The sequence below is a fragment of the Canis lupus genome, chromosome 7 (assembly GCF_003254725.2).
Source record: "Canis lupus dingo isolate Sandy chromosome 7, ASM325472v2, whole genome shotgun sequence".
NCBI classification, from domain to species: Eukaryota; Metazoa; Chordata; class Mammalia; order Carnivora; family Canidae; genus Canis; species Canis lupus.
In genome coordinates this window covers 70,037,458-70,056,377 of record NC_064249.1, presented here as the reverse complement: position 1 = coordinate 70,056,377, position 18,920 = coordinate 70,037,458, and the positions used below count along the sequence as shown (strand labels likewise).

The window sequence follows — 18,920 nt, the reverse complement described above, 5'->3', positions numbered from 1 at the left end:
TCTCAGGTATGAGCCAGTTCTAACATCTAGCTCTGGACTAGGTGAGGCACCACATTGTTTAGTTTCTTTTTACCCAGTTTCTTTCTAATCCATTCATTGTCTGAGGGTGGAATTGTTTTTCATTAAATTTATATTTTGTTGTAATTGTAGATTTACAACGCAGTTGTAAAAATAATAAAGAAATCTCATATGCCTTTTACCCATTCTCCTCCCTCTGGTGACATTTTTAAAAACCACAGTATGACATCACAAGCAAGATAGTGACACAGCCAAGATATAAAAGCTTTCCATCACCATAAATAGCCTTCATGATGCCTTTTTATAGCTACCTTCCTTTCCCTGCGCACACCCCTCCCACTGCCATTACCACCCACTTCTTACTTTACCCCTGGCAACCACTAATCTCTTCTCCATCTCTATGAATTTGTCATTTCAAGAACTTTCTATAAGTAGAATCATATAGTATGTAACCTTTTGGGAATTACTCTTTTCACTTAGCAGAACTCTCTAGAGATCCTTCCATACTGTTGCTGAGTAGTGTTCCATGGCATGGACGTACCACAGTTTATTTAACCGTTTTACCCAACGACAGATATCTGGGTTGTTTCCAATTGGAGACTGATGAATAAAGCTGTTATTACATTCCTATAAGGGTTTTTGGGTGAACACAGGCTTAATTTCTCGAAGATAAATTTCCAGGAATACAATTCGAGTCATACAGCAGGGTGTTTCATTTTTTTAAGAAATGGTCACACTTCTTGAGTAGCTGCACTGTTTTACATCTCACCAGCAATGTATGAGTGATTCTATTTCTCTAAATCCTATCAACATTTGCTGTCATTATGTTTTGAGTTTAGCCATTCTGATAGGGATGTAGCGCTAGCTCATTGTCAATTTCATTTACATTTCCCTAGTGATAAATGATGTTCAATGTCTTCATGTGCTTATTTGTAAAATGTCTCTTCAGTCCTTTTGCCCATTTTCTAATTAGATTTTTTTCTATTAGATTTTGAGAGCACTTTTTTTTATAGCAGCTACAAGTCCCTCTCAGATATATGATTTTTAAAATCTTCTCATCTCTCACTTGTATTTCATCTTCTTCATAGAGTTTTTCAAAGAGGCAATGCTTTTAATTTTGATTACATCAAAATTACCAAGTTTTCCTTTTATGGATCATTCTTTTAGTGTCAAATATAAGAACACTGGGCCTGGCTTAGAATCCCAAAGATTTTCTCTGTTTTTTTCCACGTTTTATATTTAAGACTAAGATCCATTTTGAGTTAATTTTTTATAAGGTGTAACACTTAAAGTTTTGTTGTTTTGTCTTTTGCCTATAAATGTCAAATTACTCCAGCACCATTTATTGAAAAGGCTATCTTCCTCCATTAATTGAAAAGGCTATCTTTCCTCCATTAAATTGCTATTAGAATGTGATAATCACTTGGGCATATTTATGTGGGTTTATTTCTAGATTCTCCACTCTGTGCTATTGAGCTACATCTACATGTCTATCCCCCCACTAATACCACACAGCCTTGATTACTGATGCTATATATATATTTAAATTGAGTAGAGTAAAAATAAATAAATATAAATTGAATAGAGTGAATCTTACTTTATTCCTCAAAATTATCTTAGGGGCACCTGGGTGGCTCAGTCAATTAAGCATCTGATTTGATTTCAGCTCAGATCATGATCTCAGGGTCGTGGGAGCCATGTCCAGCTCCAGGTTCAACACAGAGTCTGCTTATCCCTCTCCCTGCCTCTCTCCTACGTGTGTGTGCTCTAATAAATAAAATCTTTTTAAAAAATTATTTAGGTATTCTAGTTCCTTTGACTTTCCATGTAGATATTAGAATAATCTTGTCTATATCTAAAACTATGGAATTTTGATAGGAAATGCATTAAACCTGCATATAAGTTTTGGAAGAATTGACATTTTTACTACATTGAGCATCTCCATTGTTCTAATATTCTTTGATTTCCTTTTTAAAATCTTCTTTGATTTCTTTCACCAGCATTGCATAGTTTTAAGCATACACGTTTTGAGGATGCTTTGTTAGACTTATGCCTAAGTATTGAATCTTTTAAGCTGTTGTAAATGGCATTGTATTTCAAATTTTGGTGTTCATGTGTTTATTCCTGTATGTAGAAATACAGTTGATTTTTATACGTTGGTCTTATATCCTGTGACTTTGCTGAATTTACTTCTTAGTACAGGAATTTTTTTTGTAGATTCGTTGGAATTTTCTATGTTGGCAATCATATTTACTGCAAATAAGGACAGTTTTATTTCTTCCTTTCCAATTTGTATGCTTTTTATTTCCTTCCTGTACTAGCTAGAATTCCCAGCGCTATGCTAAATAAGAGCAGTGAGAGTGAACATCCTTCCCTTATTCATAATCTTAGAAGAAAAAATTTAGCCTTTTGCTATTAAGTATAATGTCAGCTGTACACGTTATGTATTATTTCAATTATTTTAAATTGGTTGAGGCTTCACTTTATGGTTCAGAATGTGGTCTATCTTTGTATATTTTCCATGGGTACTTGGAAAGAATGTGTATTCTGCTGTTCTTGGGTAGAGTATTCATTAAGTGTCTATTTGATTCTATCAGTTGATATAATTTTGAAATCTGTATCCTCGATTTTCTGTCTACATGCTCTAGCAGTTTTTGAGAATTGATTAAGTCTCTAACGTAATTGTGGATTTCCTATCTCTTTTGGTTCTATCAGGTTTTCTTTTTTTTTTTAGATTTTATTTATTTAATCATGAGAGACACAGAGAGAGAGGCAGAGACACAGGCAGAGGGAGAAGCAGGCTCCCTCTGGGGAGCCTGATGCAGGACTCGACCCCAGGACCCCAGGATTATGACCTAAGCCAAAGGTAGACACTCAACCACTGAGCCATACAGGCATCCCGGTTCTATCAGTTTTTGCTTAACGTATTTTGCAGCATGATTGTTTGGTGTATACATATTAGCATTGCTTTGTCTTCTTAATAGATTGGTTCTTTACTTACTATGTAATGTCCCTCTCTGGGCCTTTTTCTTTACCAATAAGCTTTACTAATAAAATTTCTTTATCTGATATTAATAGAGCCACTCCTGTGTTCCTTTGATTGTTTACATGATACATTTTCTATCCCTTTATTCCAACTTGTTTACATCATTATATTTGAAATGAGTTTCTTGGAGATGGTAAGTAGTTGGGTCATGGTTTTTAATCCAGTCGGAATATCTTTGTCTTTTCATTAATGCACTGAGACCATATATTTAATGTCATCATTACCTTAGGGTTTAAGTCTTTCCTTATATTTTTTTGTTTTCTGTTTATTCTGTTTTTGTTTCTCTAATTTTGTTTCCAGCTTTCTTATGGGAAACTTGAATATTTTTCAGAATTCTACTTGGATTTATCTGTAATGTTTTTGAGTATGCCCTTTTGGTATAGCTTTTTTAGTGGTAGATTTAGGAATTATAATTTATCACAATTTAATGGTATCATTTTACCAGTTTGAGTAAAATACAGAAACCTATTTCCCTTTATATCTGCTTACCATCTCCTCTCTATAACTACCTTAAATATTTCCTCTGCAAACATTTTGAACCCTGCCAGACAATGTTGTAATTTTGGCTTAAACCACCAAACATAATTTAGAAAACACAAGAAAAGAGAGAAAGCCTTTTATATTTACCCATATTTATACTTACCGTGTCCTTTCTTCCTTCCTGGTGCTTCAAGTTTCCTGTATACATTGATCATTACCTTTCTGTTTAAAGAATGGTCCTTATGGGACACTTGGGTGGCTCAGTGGTTGAGCACCTGCCTTTGGCTCAGAGCGTGATCCTGAAGTCCTGGGATCAAGTTCTACATTGGGCTTCCTGCATGGAGCCTGCTTCTCTCTCTGCCCCTCTCTCTCTCTGTGTCTCTTATGAATAAATAAATAAAATCTTTAAAAAAAAAAAAAAAAGAATGGCCTTTACACATCTTTCAGGGAGGTATGCTGGCAACAAATTCTTCTGGTTTTCCTTGGTCTAAAAATGTCTTTATCTCCCCTTCATTCCTGAAGGATAATTTCACTGGATGTAGAATTCTGGGTTGGCAGTTCTTTTCTTTCAGCCCTTGGAAAAAAACACCACCTCTTTTTCACCTCCATAGTTTCTGAAGAGAAATTTATTTCATTCAAATCGGGGTTTTTTCTTATAGATAAGTACGCTGTGGTTACTTTCAAGATTTTTACTTAGTCTTTAATGTTTAGAAACTTAATTATAATGTGTCTTTCCATGAACTTCTCTAGACTTATCTTGCTTGAGATTCACTCACTTTCTTGAATCTATAGCTTTATGTCTCTAGACAAATTGAGGACATTTTCAGCCATTTTTTTTTAATACTTTTTTTTGGCGCCACCCTTTTTCTCCTCTCCTTTTCAGACTCCAGTACATAAATGTTCATCTTTTGTTGTAGTCCTACAGGTCAATGAAGTCCTTCTTTCTCTCTCTCTCTCTCTCTCTCTCTCTCTCATCCAAACTGGATGATTTCTCATGTTCTATCATCCAGTTTGATAGCTCTTTCCCTTCCCCCTCTGTTCTGTTGTTGGCACCATCTACTAAACTTTATATTTGGTTATTGTATCTTTCAGTCCTAAAATTTCTATTTGGTTCTTCTTTATATCTTCTATTTCTTTGCTGAGATTATTTGCTGAAGCTATTTATTATTAGTTTCAAGTATGTAAATAATTGTTCTTTGAAGCTTTATTATCCTAACTGCTTTCAAGTTTGTTTGTTTGTTTGTTGGTTTTTCAGAAAACTTAACATCTGTCACCTCAATATTGGCATCTATTGTTTGTCATCTTTCAATCAGTCTCAGAACTTCCTGGTTCTTAGTATGGTAGTTGAAACCTAGATGTTTTTTGTATTGTTATGAGACTATGGGTATTGTTTAAACCTTCTGTTTTGGGGCACCTGGGTAGCTCGGTGGTTGAGCTTCTGCCTTTGGCTCAGGTCATGATCCTGGGGTCCTAGGATCAAGTCCTGCATCAGGCTCCCCACAGGGAGCCCACTTCTCCCTTTGCCTATGTCTCTGCCCATCTCTCTGTGTCTCTCATGAATAAATAAAATCTTTAATAAATAAATAAACCTCCTGTTTTAGCTGGTTTTTAAAATACCACTCCAATAGAGAATAAGGAGCACAAACTCATCACTGCTAGTTAGATGTACAAGTCCAAGTTCTTCTAATTAAATTCTATTGACACTTGAAGTCAGTGTTCCTCATCACTGTTGGGTATGGGTGGAAATTCTGGGCTCCCCATATGATCTTCACTGATTCTACACATTGGAGGCAGTTTTGTTACTGCTGTGCAATGAAGAAAGATCTACGTCTCCACCAGGCCTCTTCTGAAACTACCCCTGCAAGGAGGGGCAGGGATGCCTCATTAGTGTTGGATAGAAATGGAAGTCCAGGCTCCCCATATGGTCTCCACCAGTACCAAATGATAAGGCATTCCTCACAGGGATAAAAGACTCAGCTCCCTACTTGGTCTTTTCTGATACCACCTTGGCGAGAATGCTACAGTATCTCCTTACAACCTTATGAGAGTGGAGGTCTAAGCTCCCATTTGGCCTTTGCTGGCATGGATAGAGATGGTACCAGTTTTTTCTTTGGTGTTCTGTTAGAGTAAAGTCATCATTGTTTAAAAGTGTTCTGTCTTAGAATGGCTAAAGTTAACAAAATAAGAAACAACAGGTGTTGGCAAGGATGCAGAAAAAGAGGAACTGTCTTGTACTGTCAGTGGGAATGCAAACTGGCACAGCTACTCTGAGAACAGTACAGAGGTTCCTTAAAAAGTTAAAAATATTACTACCCTATGATCCAACAATTACACTACTAGATATTTACCCAAAGGACAGGCTCAAAGGGGTACATGCATCCTGATGTTTATAGCAGCATTATCAACAATAGCTAAACTATGGAAAGAGCCCAAATACCCATCAATTGATGACTGGATAAAGAAGATGTGGTATAGATGTATAATGGAATATTACTCAGCCATCAAAAAGAATGAAATCGTGCCATTTGCAATGATATAGATAGAGCTAGAGTATATTATGCTGAGTAAAATATGTCAGAGAAAGACAAATACCATATGATTTCATTCATATGTGGAATTTAAGAGACAAAACAGATGAACATATTGTGGGGGAGAGACAAACAGAGAGAGGGAAACAAACCATAAGAGATTCTTTTTTTTTTTTTTTTTTTTTTTTTTGAGATTCTTAAACATAGAAAACAAAGTAAGGTTTGATAGAGGAAGGCAGGGGGATGGGCTAGAGGTGTGATGGGTATTAAGGAGGGCACTTGTTAATGATGACTACTGAGTACTATATGTAAGTGATGAATCACTGAATTCTACTCCTAAAACCAATATTGTACCATATGTTAACTAACTAGAATTTAAATAAAAGTTTGAAAAGAAAAAATAAATTAAAAGTGTTCCTTCTTATAAATACAGAGAACTGGTAGTTGCAGAGGAGCAGGGGTTAGGGGATGGGAAAAATAGAAGTGAAGAAGATTAAGAGAAACAAATCTCCAGTTATAAAATAAACAAGCCATGAGGATGAGAAGTAAAACATGGAAATACAGTCATTAATATTGTAATAACATTGTACGGTAGCAGATCGTAACTACAATTACTGTGGTGAGCATTATATAATGTACAGAATTGTTGAATCACTAAACACCTAAGACTACTATAACATTGTCACTTTTTGGTTCTGGGTTGCTCTTATGTTGTTGACATATTTTTTTAGGTCTAGCAAAACCAGGTAACTGCCTTAAATAAGAAAATGACTTAATACCACTTGATAGGAAGATCTAAAAGTTGTCCAAAGAGAGCTTGCTAGAAGAGGGTGATTATAGACCAAACAATCCAGAGTTTTCTCAAGTCATATCCCAGGAGGACTTTCTGTAGAATAGATGATAACATTTGGAAGTTTAAGTTTGCTTCTGGGTGCTTTGTTGTCAAAGAGAAAGTAACAAATTGGACCGACTTTAGAGACAAGTCACCAAGGTAATGGACAGCCTGGAAGTCTTGACACAAGAGGATGAAATAAAGGACGAGCATGTCACCTGGAGAAGAGAAGGCTTAGTCGCGATAGACAGCTGTGTTCAAAACAACTGAAGACTACTGCATGGAAAAGAGGTCTTTTTTGTGATCTTTTGGCATGCCAGTAGTGAGTGTAGACATGGAGCATTTGACAATGGGGATTAGAAGAAAACCAACATTATAAGAATTATTTAAGACTCTGTCTTTAGTTGCTTTTTGTTCTTCCCAAAGTGAAGTCAGAATATGAAGCATTCCGTGAAAAATAGATCAAAACTCTCTTACACAGATTTTAACTGTTCCAATTTGTCAATGTCAACTTACATCTATGTACGTACATCTGCTCTGCCCTGACACTTTTTAAATTGAAGGAAACACTCTGTATTCAGCTCAAAGCAGCATTTAAGTTACTATTTCCATGCCCTCCTAGGCATTACTGTCATGGGCTTTTTACTAACTAGTACATTTAAGTTGTCATCGCAGCTCTCTTAATGATGACATTATTTCTTTTCTTACTGGTTTCTAAAATGACACTATTGCCAACTGTCTTTCTGCAATCTAACCGCTTGCTGAATTACTTTTTTGGATGTCTTAATTATTTCGATGCAATTTATTCTCAATAATGCTGTATCAAGCTTTAATTATATTCCCGTTTTGCACTTACTAGAGCAGTAAAATTATACTCACATTTTTACTATACTTTCCACCAAATAATAGATGTATGATTTTTCTCTTTTCAACCATACCAATAATAGGCCCTGAAATACCACTCTATTATCTACTGTGCCTAAAACTTACCCTAAATGATCAATAACATGTCATCCCAAGAGGAAAAAAGTGTCATTTCTATCATGTTGGTTCCCAAATCTGTTGGGAGTTTAATTGCCAAAAAGTGAAATAGAGAAGATTAAATACTTCTGCTAAAGAGATATTTTTTTACTTCTGGGTATATCCTCAAAAGAACTGGAAACAGGACTCAGATATTTGTACACCCATATTCATAGCAGCTTTACTCACAATAGCAAAAAGAGGAAGCAACTCAAGTGTCTGTCAATAGATGAATGGATCAACAAAATGTAGATTACACACATAATGGAATATTATTCAGCCTTAAAGGAAGTTTGTTCCAACACATGCTGTACCATGGGTGAATCCTGAAGACATTATGCTAAGTGAAACAAGCCAGACAAATACTATAGAATTTCACCCATCTGAGATACACAGAGTGGCCAAACTCAGAGAGACATAAAGTAGAATGGTGGTTGCCAGGGGCTGGGGGGGTGAGACCACTTAAGGTCTACTCTCAGACAAGCACCATACAATCTCACTTATGTGTAGACTCTGAACAAATAAACACTGACCTTATAAATACAGAGAACAGATTAGATTGGTGGCTGCCCAAGGCTAGTATTGGGAGTAGGAGAAATGGGTGAAAGGGTCTAAAGATACAAACTTCCAGTTATAAAATGAAGAAGTCCTGTGGAGGTAATGTACAGTATGGAAACGCTAGTTAACAATACCATTCTGTATATTTGAAAGTGTTCAGAGTAAATCTCAGAAGTTCTCATTCACAAGAAAAATCTGTGTGGTGACGAATGTTAACTAGGTGTATTAGGATAATCATTTAGCAATACTCACTGACAGTGAATCATTACATTGTACGTCCAAAACTAATATGTCAATTTTGTATCTCAATTAAAAAAATTTTTTTTGTAAAAAATTATCTACTCTCTTAGCAAATTTCAAGCACATTATTTTTAACTATGGTCACTATGCCGCACATCAGGTCCCCAGAGTTTATTCATCTGATAAAGTTATACTTTCAGTACTCTATTACAAAGTTAATCATTTTCACTTCAGGGACATTGGCTTAAAACATTGCAGTCTGAATATTACTGCATTTTTCTCTTCTTTGGCAACCTTACTGATACGCTGAGCCAAGCTTGCTTATGTAGCAGACCCATGGCTAATGTAAGGCTATCCTATCTTTGAGTGCACTTAAAGGACATGATAATGAAAGGGACTCAGCCAGGCCAAAATCTCAGTTCTGATAAGCCACAAAACATTAACTTAGCCCAAGCAATTTAGGGAGAAAAGTGGAAAAAGATGTTATTTGAATAGGCCAACTCAGAAAAATAATTAATCTAACATGAGAACTAATATTTCTGAATGTGCACATGCCCCTTCTTCCTGGCAAATCACCTTACTTTTGAGGTGAGATGAAGTCATTGATACACTGTCTTCTGGTATTTTTTTTTAAGATTTTATTTATTTATTCATGAGACACACAGAGAGAGAGGTAGAGACACAGGCAGAGGGAGAAGCAGGCTCCATGCAGGGAGCCTCATGTAGGACTCAATCTCGGGTCCCCGGGATCACACCCTGGGCTGAAAGCGGCGCTAAACTGCTGAGCCACCCATGCTGCCCTCTTCTGGTATTTCTTTAGTGTTTCTACATCAGCAGAACTGTACATACTGTACATTTTATATCGATAGCTGTGGGCTCTGCTGAATAGACATGACAAAAGTGTTCATTTCCTTATATTTAGTGTATGATTAAAGTATGTGCTGTTTTATCAGAAACGACTCAAAGTAGAGCTATTCAATCCTTTCTGAATGACTTTTCACTTAGAACTTTGGGAATTATGCCTTATTTCATAACAAGTGACCAGGGTGAATGATTGTTGCAATGATGCCTCATTTCCCCATCTCAGCCAGCAAATACTCATTTTTCAAAGCACTGGACTTTTACTTCTTCTTTTGAATATACACCATTTATGAAACCATCACCCCTTCCCATTGCTGCCCCCATAACTATTTGACACAGCATCTTCATTTATGTTGGCAATATCATTGCCCTGGGTCAGGTTGCAAAAGACCCAAAGAAATACATTTGTCATCTAATTCTCAAGTTCTAAGGGAAAGTGAACTTTAGATTATAAATGCTTCTAGCTAAGTTTCTCTTTTCCTAGAAGAGATCTTAAAAGGGGAAATGAATTCTTCATTTGGTTGGTTAGTTGGGATCAGGGGCACGATCATCTATAAAGTGACCCATTAGTGAATCATCATAATAGCACATAACACATGGCAAACCTTGGCTTGAGCTTACAGAGCAAATAGTTCATGTTTGATAGCTGCTTGTAGGATCCATTGAGGACATTCATTTTTAAACAGTTTCTCTTTTGTAAAATAATGTAGGAGGTTGACTTTTGCTGTTAAATTCTAGATGTATTTTTAATTTGTCCCCTTTTTCAAAAGCTGCAATTGCAAAAAGTAGCTGCTCAAACTCCCAGGTTTTAGTATTACTGAGTCTTATCTTTTTTTGACTATTATATTTAAGTAATTCCATACAAACCTTAAGAACGAGTGCAGTCTTATACTTTGCAAAGTGGACCTTGGGATTTTGGAAATTATTTTTACCATTTGTGGACATGGACCTGGGTGTGCCTGGATCTGATGTACAAATGGTATTTATATTTATCAATATTTCTCTAATTTACTGAGCCTTTGCCATATTTTATTGCATTGTTTGCATTATTTTTTTATTCACTAAGTCCATTTTAAATATTGTAGACATGAATCCTCTTCATTACCTTGTGTGGTCTTGCAAATATGTTTCCTACCTTGACTATTATTCTTAACTTTCCTTACAGTATCTTTTTGTTAAACAAGGTATAATTTTTTGTGGAAAAAAATAATAATTTTTTATGGAGTTCTACTTGTTACTTTCTTAATGGCTTTTAATATCAATATCTTGTTCCTAAAATCTTTCTCCACCACTTTCTTTTCATTTCTTAGGCTTTATTCATTGCCTTCCATAAGATTTTATAGTTTTTCCATAAAATTCTGATAATTAAAAAAAGAAAAAGTTTTGGGACGCCTGGGTGGCTCAGTGGCTGAGTGTCTGCCTTCAAACCAGGGCATGATCATGGAGTCCCACGATTGAGTCCCACATCTGGCTCCCTGTGCGAAGTCTGCTTCTCTGTCTGCCTGTGTCTCTGCCTCTCTCTCTCTCTCTATGTCTCTCATGAATAAATAAATAAAACCTTTAAAAATTAATTAATTAATAATAATAATTTTTTAAGTTTTTAGGTATAGAAATTAAGATTATACGGGGTGCCTGGCTGGCTCAATCATAGCACTGGACACTTACGCTCAAGGTTGTAAATTTGCATGTAGAAATTACTTAAAAAGAAAATCTTAAAAAAAATTAAAAAGTTTATAGGGGCATCTGGGTGGCTTTATCAGATAAGGGTCTGCCTTCAGCTCAGGTGATGATCCCAAGGTCCTAGGATCAAGCCCAATGTTTGGCTCCCTGCTCAGTGGGGAGGCTGCTTCTCCCTCTCCCTCTGCCCTTTCCCCTCCACTTGTGCTCTCTAATAAATAAAATCTTTTTTTTAAAGATTATAAAACACATTCTTCTATAATATATTAAACAATTTTAAATTTATAAATATTTGGTCTTTAGTCTTCTTAATCTACATGGATAGTAGGAATCCATTTTTTCCCATGTGGACGCAAAGCTCATCTAACATCATTTTAAGTAATTGATCTCTTTCCTGCTTATTTGAATTGCCACCTTTGCAATATACTAAGTTCAGATACCCACTCAGTTCTGTTCTGTACTTTATTCCACTGATTTTTCTATTCCTTCACAATACCACACTGTTTTCATCTTTGTGGTTATAATGTATCTTTGAGATCTGATAGGATATTTATTTCCTTCTTTATTTTTATTTTCTGGTTGTTTTTTTAATCTTCATATGGGCTCTGAAATCCATATGCTCAAGTTCCCCTGCTACTTAACTCAATCCTAGCACTTGTTATTTAAATTATCTCCATATTGCAACCCCTTCAAGGGCTTTCCCTCTTTTATTGTGCCAACCACAGTCTACTCTCTAAACTCCATTAGGAAATCTGATTATTTTGAGTCCTCATATGATTTTTAAAACAGTTTTATTGAGCTGTAATATGTATATACTAACAGCATACTTATTTAAAATGTGCAATTCAATGGTCTTTAGCATATTCAGAGTTGTGCAACCATCACCACAATCAATTTTAGAATATTTTCAACACCCCAAAGAAAAAGTCCCTACCTTTTGGATATCAACCCCCAACACTGTCATCTTCCTTCTCCTTTACTGCACCCCACATCCCACTCTAGGCAGCCACTAACCTACTTTCTGTCTTTAGAGATTTTTTTTATTCTGGATATTTAATATAAATGGAATCATATGATCTGCAACTGGCCTCTTCCACTTACCATGATGTTTAAAAAATTCATCCATATTGTAGCATATATCAATATTAAACTTTTTCTTATGGCCAAATATACCATCGAATAGATATACCATATTTTACCCATTCATCAGTTGACAGACATTTGGATTGCCTCTACCTTTTGGCTCGTATGAATAAATTGCTGCTATCAATCTCATATAAACTTGAAAATGAGTTTGTTACACTCTAATAAAAAAATCTGAGAATTTTTATTGCAATTGCATTCAATTTGTAGATTTAGGAAAATTTTAATTTTTTTCTTATAATATTACTTCCATCCAGAAATTATGTTCCTTTACATTTATTTAGGCCTTGTTTATTGCCTTCCATAAAGTTGTATCATTTTCTTCATAAAGCTCTGTTGCAATTTTTTATAATTTGTACATATTTTATGTTTTGCCATTTTGAATGGGATTTTTTTTTTAAGATTTATTTATTTCACAGAGAGAGAAAGAGCACACATACCAGGAGAGCGAGGGACAGAGAAGCAGATTCCCCATGGAGCAGGGAACCTGACACAGGGGTCAATCCCAGAACCCTGGGATCATGACCTGAGCTAAAGGTAGACATTTAACCAACTAAGCCACCCAGGCACCCCTTGAATGGGATTTTTTAATTAAAATTTCTATTTGGTGGTGGCAGTATATAGAAAAGCTATTAATTTTTGTATTTTTTAACCCTGTATCTAGCTATTTTGTAGATCTCTCTTACGCATTCCAATAATTTTTTGGGTTTTTTTTTAGCTTTCTAGATAATTTTATATCATTAAATATATGAAGCTTATCTCTTACTTCACAATACTTATATTCCCTGTATATTTTTATTTTCTAATTTCATTGGTTATGATCTCCAGAATAGTGAAAAATAATAATATTGGGCATACATCTTTCTTATCAACTTTCATTTTTACTGCAATGTTTCAGCAAAAATAAAAGAAATTGAATACTGAAAAAAATCATTCTGAATCCTGTGTGAAAGCAAACTTGAAAAATAACTGAAAATAAGTTGTTCGTATATATAGAGAGAAATGCAGGAAGGATATACACCAGACTTCTACAGGTAGTTCTTTTAAGAGTATGGAATTCTGGAGCAGAATCAGGTGGAGAGGGAGACCCACTTTCTGTTTTATGTACTCCTGTATAGCTTGGCAAAGAGCCTTTCCTATTTTTATAATTTTAAAATGTATCTTGGAAAAAATCCAAAGAGTATGAAGTGTGTAAAGACTTTCTTTACCTATCAATATTTAAGATGTGTGCATTGTTTTTAAAGATTTTTTTTATTTATTTATTCATAGAGACAGAGAGAGAGAGAGAGAGAGAGAGGCAGAGACACGGGCAGAGGGAGAAGCAGGCACCATGCAGAGAGCCTGACGTGGGACTTGATTCAGGGTCTCCAGGATCATACCCTAGGTTGCAGGCGGCGCTAAACCACTGCGCCACTGGGGCTGCCCAGATGTGTGCATTGTTAATGGCTAAAATTTAAGTTTCGTTCACTAATGAAACGAAGAAGATAAATAGACAAATAGATGATAGAAGAATTGGTAGAGACACCAATATAGTTATAGATATATACCCACTGCTGTTACTAGAAAGTCCAAAAACAAAAAGTTGGCCACAGAAAGGAAGTGGGTAAAAGACAAAGCTTACAGACCACACAGGACAGGATTCTGGGGCAGGGAAGTCAGCACTATTATCTCCCTCCCAGCATATGTGGGAAAATGCAAATGAGGAAATTACTTCATGGGCTAAAGAGAATTTTAATTGCTCTCTACTGTGATCAGATCTTAATGATTTCCTGTCAGAAGTTTTTCCTTCTAAGACACCATGGGGGAGTCTGGTAATCAGAGGAAGGCATCTATTTTATTCACCCCAGTGTTTAGGGTGCCACATCAACAATAGAGCCCTCACATCTTATGACTGCTTACATGTTGGAATATGACTAAATGTGCCCCTTCTCTTGTTCCCTTTTAGGATTTCCAATGAACACTCCCCCAAACTCCAGATCCGGAGTCATAGTTACCTGAGGGCAGTAAGTGAAGTCTCCATCAACCGAAGCCTGGACAGCCTTGACCCTGCTGGCCTGCTCACATCACCAAAGTTCCGCTCTAGGAATGAGAGCTACATGCGAGCCATGAGCACCATCAGCCAGGTGAGCACCAAGGCTGTGGGCCATTCCCTGCATAAGGGTTAGTGGAAACAGGGCATGAAGTTAAGGGGTGGCCACTTACAAAGTAAACCACTGATGGATCAGCTAGGAAGCTCAATCAAAATGCTACACATTCAGCTACAGCAAGCACCTGGTATCAACAGTCCACCAGCAGGGAAGGGGTCCTCTGCAGATAGATAAAGGACACTGGAGCAAGTCCATGGAAATTCATCAGCAGTCAGTACCAGCAAAATTGCCATTAAGAAGTTGATGGGTGGGATCCCTGGGTGGCGCAGCGGTTTAGCGCCTGCCTTTGGCCCAGGGCGCCATCCTGGAGACCCGGGATCGAATCCCACATCAGGCTCCCAGTGCATGGAGCCTGCTTCTCCCTCTGCCTGTGTCTCTGCCTGTCTCTCTCACTGTGTGCCTATCATAAATTAAAAAAAAAAAAAATTTTTTTAAAAGAAGTTGATGGATGATGTTTGTAAAGATGTTTGAAGGATAGAAGGACAGAGTAGATATTGTTGGCAAAACCATGGTGGTATCTAATCATAAAAGTAAAAGTATTGACCAGGTCATCAAGATAGGGCCCCAGGGACAGAAAGTGAGATACAATCTACTTATTGCAACTGAGTCCCAGGTGAACATTGTGTCTTGGTAATGAGACAAAAGCCACTTCTAAGAACTGGTAGGCCTGAAGGGGGATTAAGACTCAATGAAGTTGGGGCACCTGGGTGGCTCAGTGGTTCAGCTTCTGCCTTAGGCTCAGGGTGTGATCTCAGGGTCCTGAGATCAAGTGCCCCATCAGGGTCCCCATAGGAAGCTTGCTTCTCCCTCTGCCTATTCTGCCTATGTCTCTGTGTCTCTCATGAATAAATAAATCTTAAAAAAAAAAAAAAAAAAAAAAAAAAAAGACTCAATAAAGGCAATGTAATGCTATATCCAAAATATTCAGCTGAAAGTCCCCTCAGAATATGGGAGAGGGCTGGGCTACCTAAGATCAGGAGCAGAAGACCTGGGACTCTTGGGGGTTCTGATCCTGCAGTTTTTAGGGGGCCACCAGAGGAGCCAATGGTGCCCCAGGGGCTGGCTTCCTCTGGGAGCACAAAGAGTAGTTTTTTAAATGATGCGTAGGAACTCTGAATTTAAATTTCTATCACAAAAATAACTACTATATCAGCTAGTATTTATTGAACAGAACACTGGACCAGATCATACAAGTTATTCAGCAATGAACAGTACAAAATCCATTCCCACCAAGAGCTTATAAGAGAACATACAAAAAAGATAAAAGTGCTATCATAATTATTATTTACTTGAACACCACAAAACACTCTGAGGTAGGTAGGGCAAGTATTAATAACAAGAGGCACCATTATTGGGTCAGACACTCAGTGAATTGCTTTATATTTTCATAATATTATTTTATAAAACACCCTGTAAGATATGTAAGTAACCAGATGTCAAATGGGACTTTGTGGCCACAAAATAGTCAACAAGGTTCTGAAACTATGGAGAAAAAAAGAACTTAGGATTCTAAAGAGAGTTTCCAGGCATCCAATCTAGGAATATACATTTTAACAAATATTTCAATAGATTCTAATGAAGTAGTATTTGATCTGAACTTTGAAAAAATGTTTCCTTAAAGCATATTCAAGGAATAGGGAAAATTCTAATTTTGTTGAAGCGCAGAATACTTGTAGAGGCAGCAATGGGAAATCTGTCCTGAATTTTGCCATGAATATATCTTTTTAATTTTCTTTCTTCCTTTTTCTTTCTTTCTTCTTTCCTTCTTCCTTTGAGAGCAAGAGCAGAGTGAGAGAAAGAGAGAGTGCGAGCAGAGGGGAGGGGTAGAGGGAGAAGCAGGCTCTGCTGAGCAAGGAGCCAGATGCCAGGCTCCATCCCGGGACCTTGGGATCATGACCTGAGCTGAAGGCAGAGACTTAACCAACTGAGCCACCCAGGTGTCCCTCCCTGGGTATATTTTTTAATGCATGGTTTTGCATGCCAGGCCCAGGGGGCTGGACTTAATTTATTAGAAATGAGATTGATTATAGATTATTAAAACTTCAGCTTTTAACCCGGCAAGAGATATGATCAGAACTTTAATGTGAGATAATTCATATGGAAACAACATAGGAAAGATGAGAGGATAAATGGCTAGAACTAGAGAAGCCAGTTTGGAAGACATTGTGATCATCAAGGTGAGAATTAATGCTACTAGCAGTGCTGCTGCAAATGGTGATAGCGATGATGAAGATGGTGGTGGTAATTGTGGTGATGAGGAGGAGGATGGCGGTAAGGGCAGTAGTGATGGTAGGGGTGAGGATGATGGTATTGGTGATGGTGGTAAGCCAAGCACTGAAGTTGAACAATAGGCTGAGAGCTGAAGCATCTCTGATCTATCAGAGTGAGACCCTGAAATAAGATCACTGCTCTTACTCTGCCCCTACCTTCAAAACAGAGCTCTTTACTCTAAATGCATTGCTGAAGAGAAAGGCAGGGGCGGTAACAAGGCCCTGACAGCAGGGCAGAGTGCGAATTGGGGAAAGCTGGCATGGGGGATTCCAATATCTGCCCACTGTACATTTTCTTACTTTAAAGAAGCCTCCAAGAACATGCATGCCTATCTGTGCTAACGCTGTCCAAGGATACTACCCCAACTCTCAGAAAAATAATTGGTGCCTCATTTGGTAAAATTTTAACTTGTTTGTCATTGCTTTTTTCACAATAAGCAATATGTTTAAAATTTCTTTAAGCTTATGTTTATTCCAGACAGCCTTCATAGTCACAAAGCCTTCTGGAAATATAAATTAGTCTATAAATCCAGCTGTCATACATGTGGAATTCATCAGCAGGTTTAAAAAAAATTGTTGGAAAATATTGATACCCATTCACTGCTTTCATAATTTTATATATTTACATTTTAAATCATGCTAGGAAAAACATACCACTTCCCCCATCAGGACATTGCATCTACACAACTGCCTGACTTTAGTCCCTGTGCCACAGATCTGACTTCCTGAAACAATCTCATGTCCTAGTGATAGCTTAGTAAGATATCAACAAACCAGGGACACATGCAGGGCCCTGACGCTAGAGCAGGTCAAGTTCTGCAATTCTGTGGTATAATCATTTAGCCTTAAGTAAAATACAGAAAGAATAGGCATCCTAAATGGATTCCTAATGATACATCATTTTTCTAGTCCCATATTTCAATTTTCAAGTAAAACAATATATTTAAGGATAATTTCAAACTATTGCAGTCCCAACATTGTCATTATTCAAAGGAAAATAGTTTCCTCTTCAAAGCAATACTACCATATATATTCTAGACTTTTCAAAAAGTGGTCAGCTTCTATGATGTTGGGGATATTCTCTCTTCTAGATCTTTAGTAGCAGCTCTAATAGTATATAATTTAAATGCAAAATATCCTCCCCCTCCTTTTAAAACCTGATATATTATTCATCAAAGTCTCCTAGAAATATCAGAGTAAAATGTTGTAAGCCAAGATATTGGTCTAGAATAACTAAATTGTTTGTTCCTGCCATTCATACCTCATAGAAGTAAAATATCCCTAAAAACAGATTGTGTTTGCATGGTATAGAAAAACGGAACTTGTTTATATTTATTCTCTTTCTATATTTTGTTCTATATATATAATAAAATGGGGACTCTTTAAAAAATATTTTATTTATTCATGAGAGACACAGAGAGAGAGAGAGAGAGAGAGAGAGAGAGGCAGAGACACAGGCAGAGGGAGAAGCAGGCTCCATGCAGGGAGCCCAACATGGGACTTGATCCCGGGACTCTGGGATCACACCCTGGGCTGAAGGCAGGCGGTAAACTGCTGAGCCACCCAGGTGTCCCAAAATGGGGACTTTTTAAAACAGTCCCCATGAGAAGAAAGAATTTTTAAAAGTCACATTTTAAATATATATATTTGGTATAATAACAGTCATTTCCAAATTAGCCTAATGTATGTCGCCTTTTTTTTTTTAAGATTTTATTTATTTATTCCTGAGAGACACAGAGAGAAAGGTAGAGACACAGGCAGAGGGAAAAGCAGGCTCCATGCAGGGAGCCCAATGTGAGACTTGATCCCAGGACTCCAGGATCACACCCTGAGCCAAAGGCAGACACTTAACTGCTGAGCCACACAGGCATCCCTGTCTTCATTAATTTCAAGACCAATTCTCAAATATCTTCATCTAGAATGGTAAACTAGAAGCCGACAGACATTTTTGTCTGGCAATGGGTTGAATTTCTATATCATTTTTTTTTTTAAGTGAATAGGCAGTTATGCTCAGGGGTAATACCGGCAGTTTAGTTGTGACTTGTGACTTAGACCATCCCTTCATTGTATATATACAAAGAAATACTCAGATGAATTAAG

General features: G+C 36.8%; 1 protein-coding gene across 28 annotated transcripts in view; it reads left to right on the top strand.

Moving 5' to 3' along the window:
* DLGAP1 (DLG associated protein 1) overlaps positions 1 to 18,920 on the top strand; it is an 871,196-nt gene that overhangs the window by 659,714 nt on the left and 192,562 nt on the right. For all 28 annotated transcript variants that reach the window (XM_035718637.2, XM_035718634.2, XM_035718633.2 and 25 more), the window contains one exon: positions 14,349 to 14,526. In XM_035718637.2, the coding sequence (XP_035574530.1) occupies positions 14,349 to 14,526 (178 nt within the window). The remainder of the gene's footprint in view (positions 1 to 14,348; positions 14,527 to 18,920) is intronic.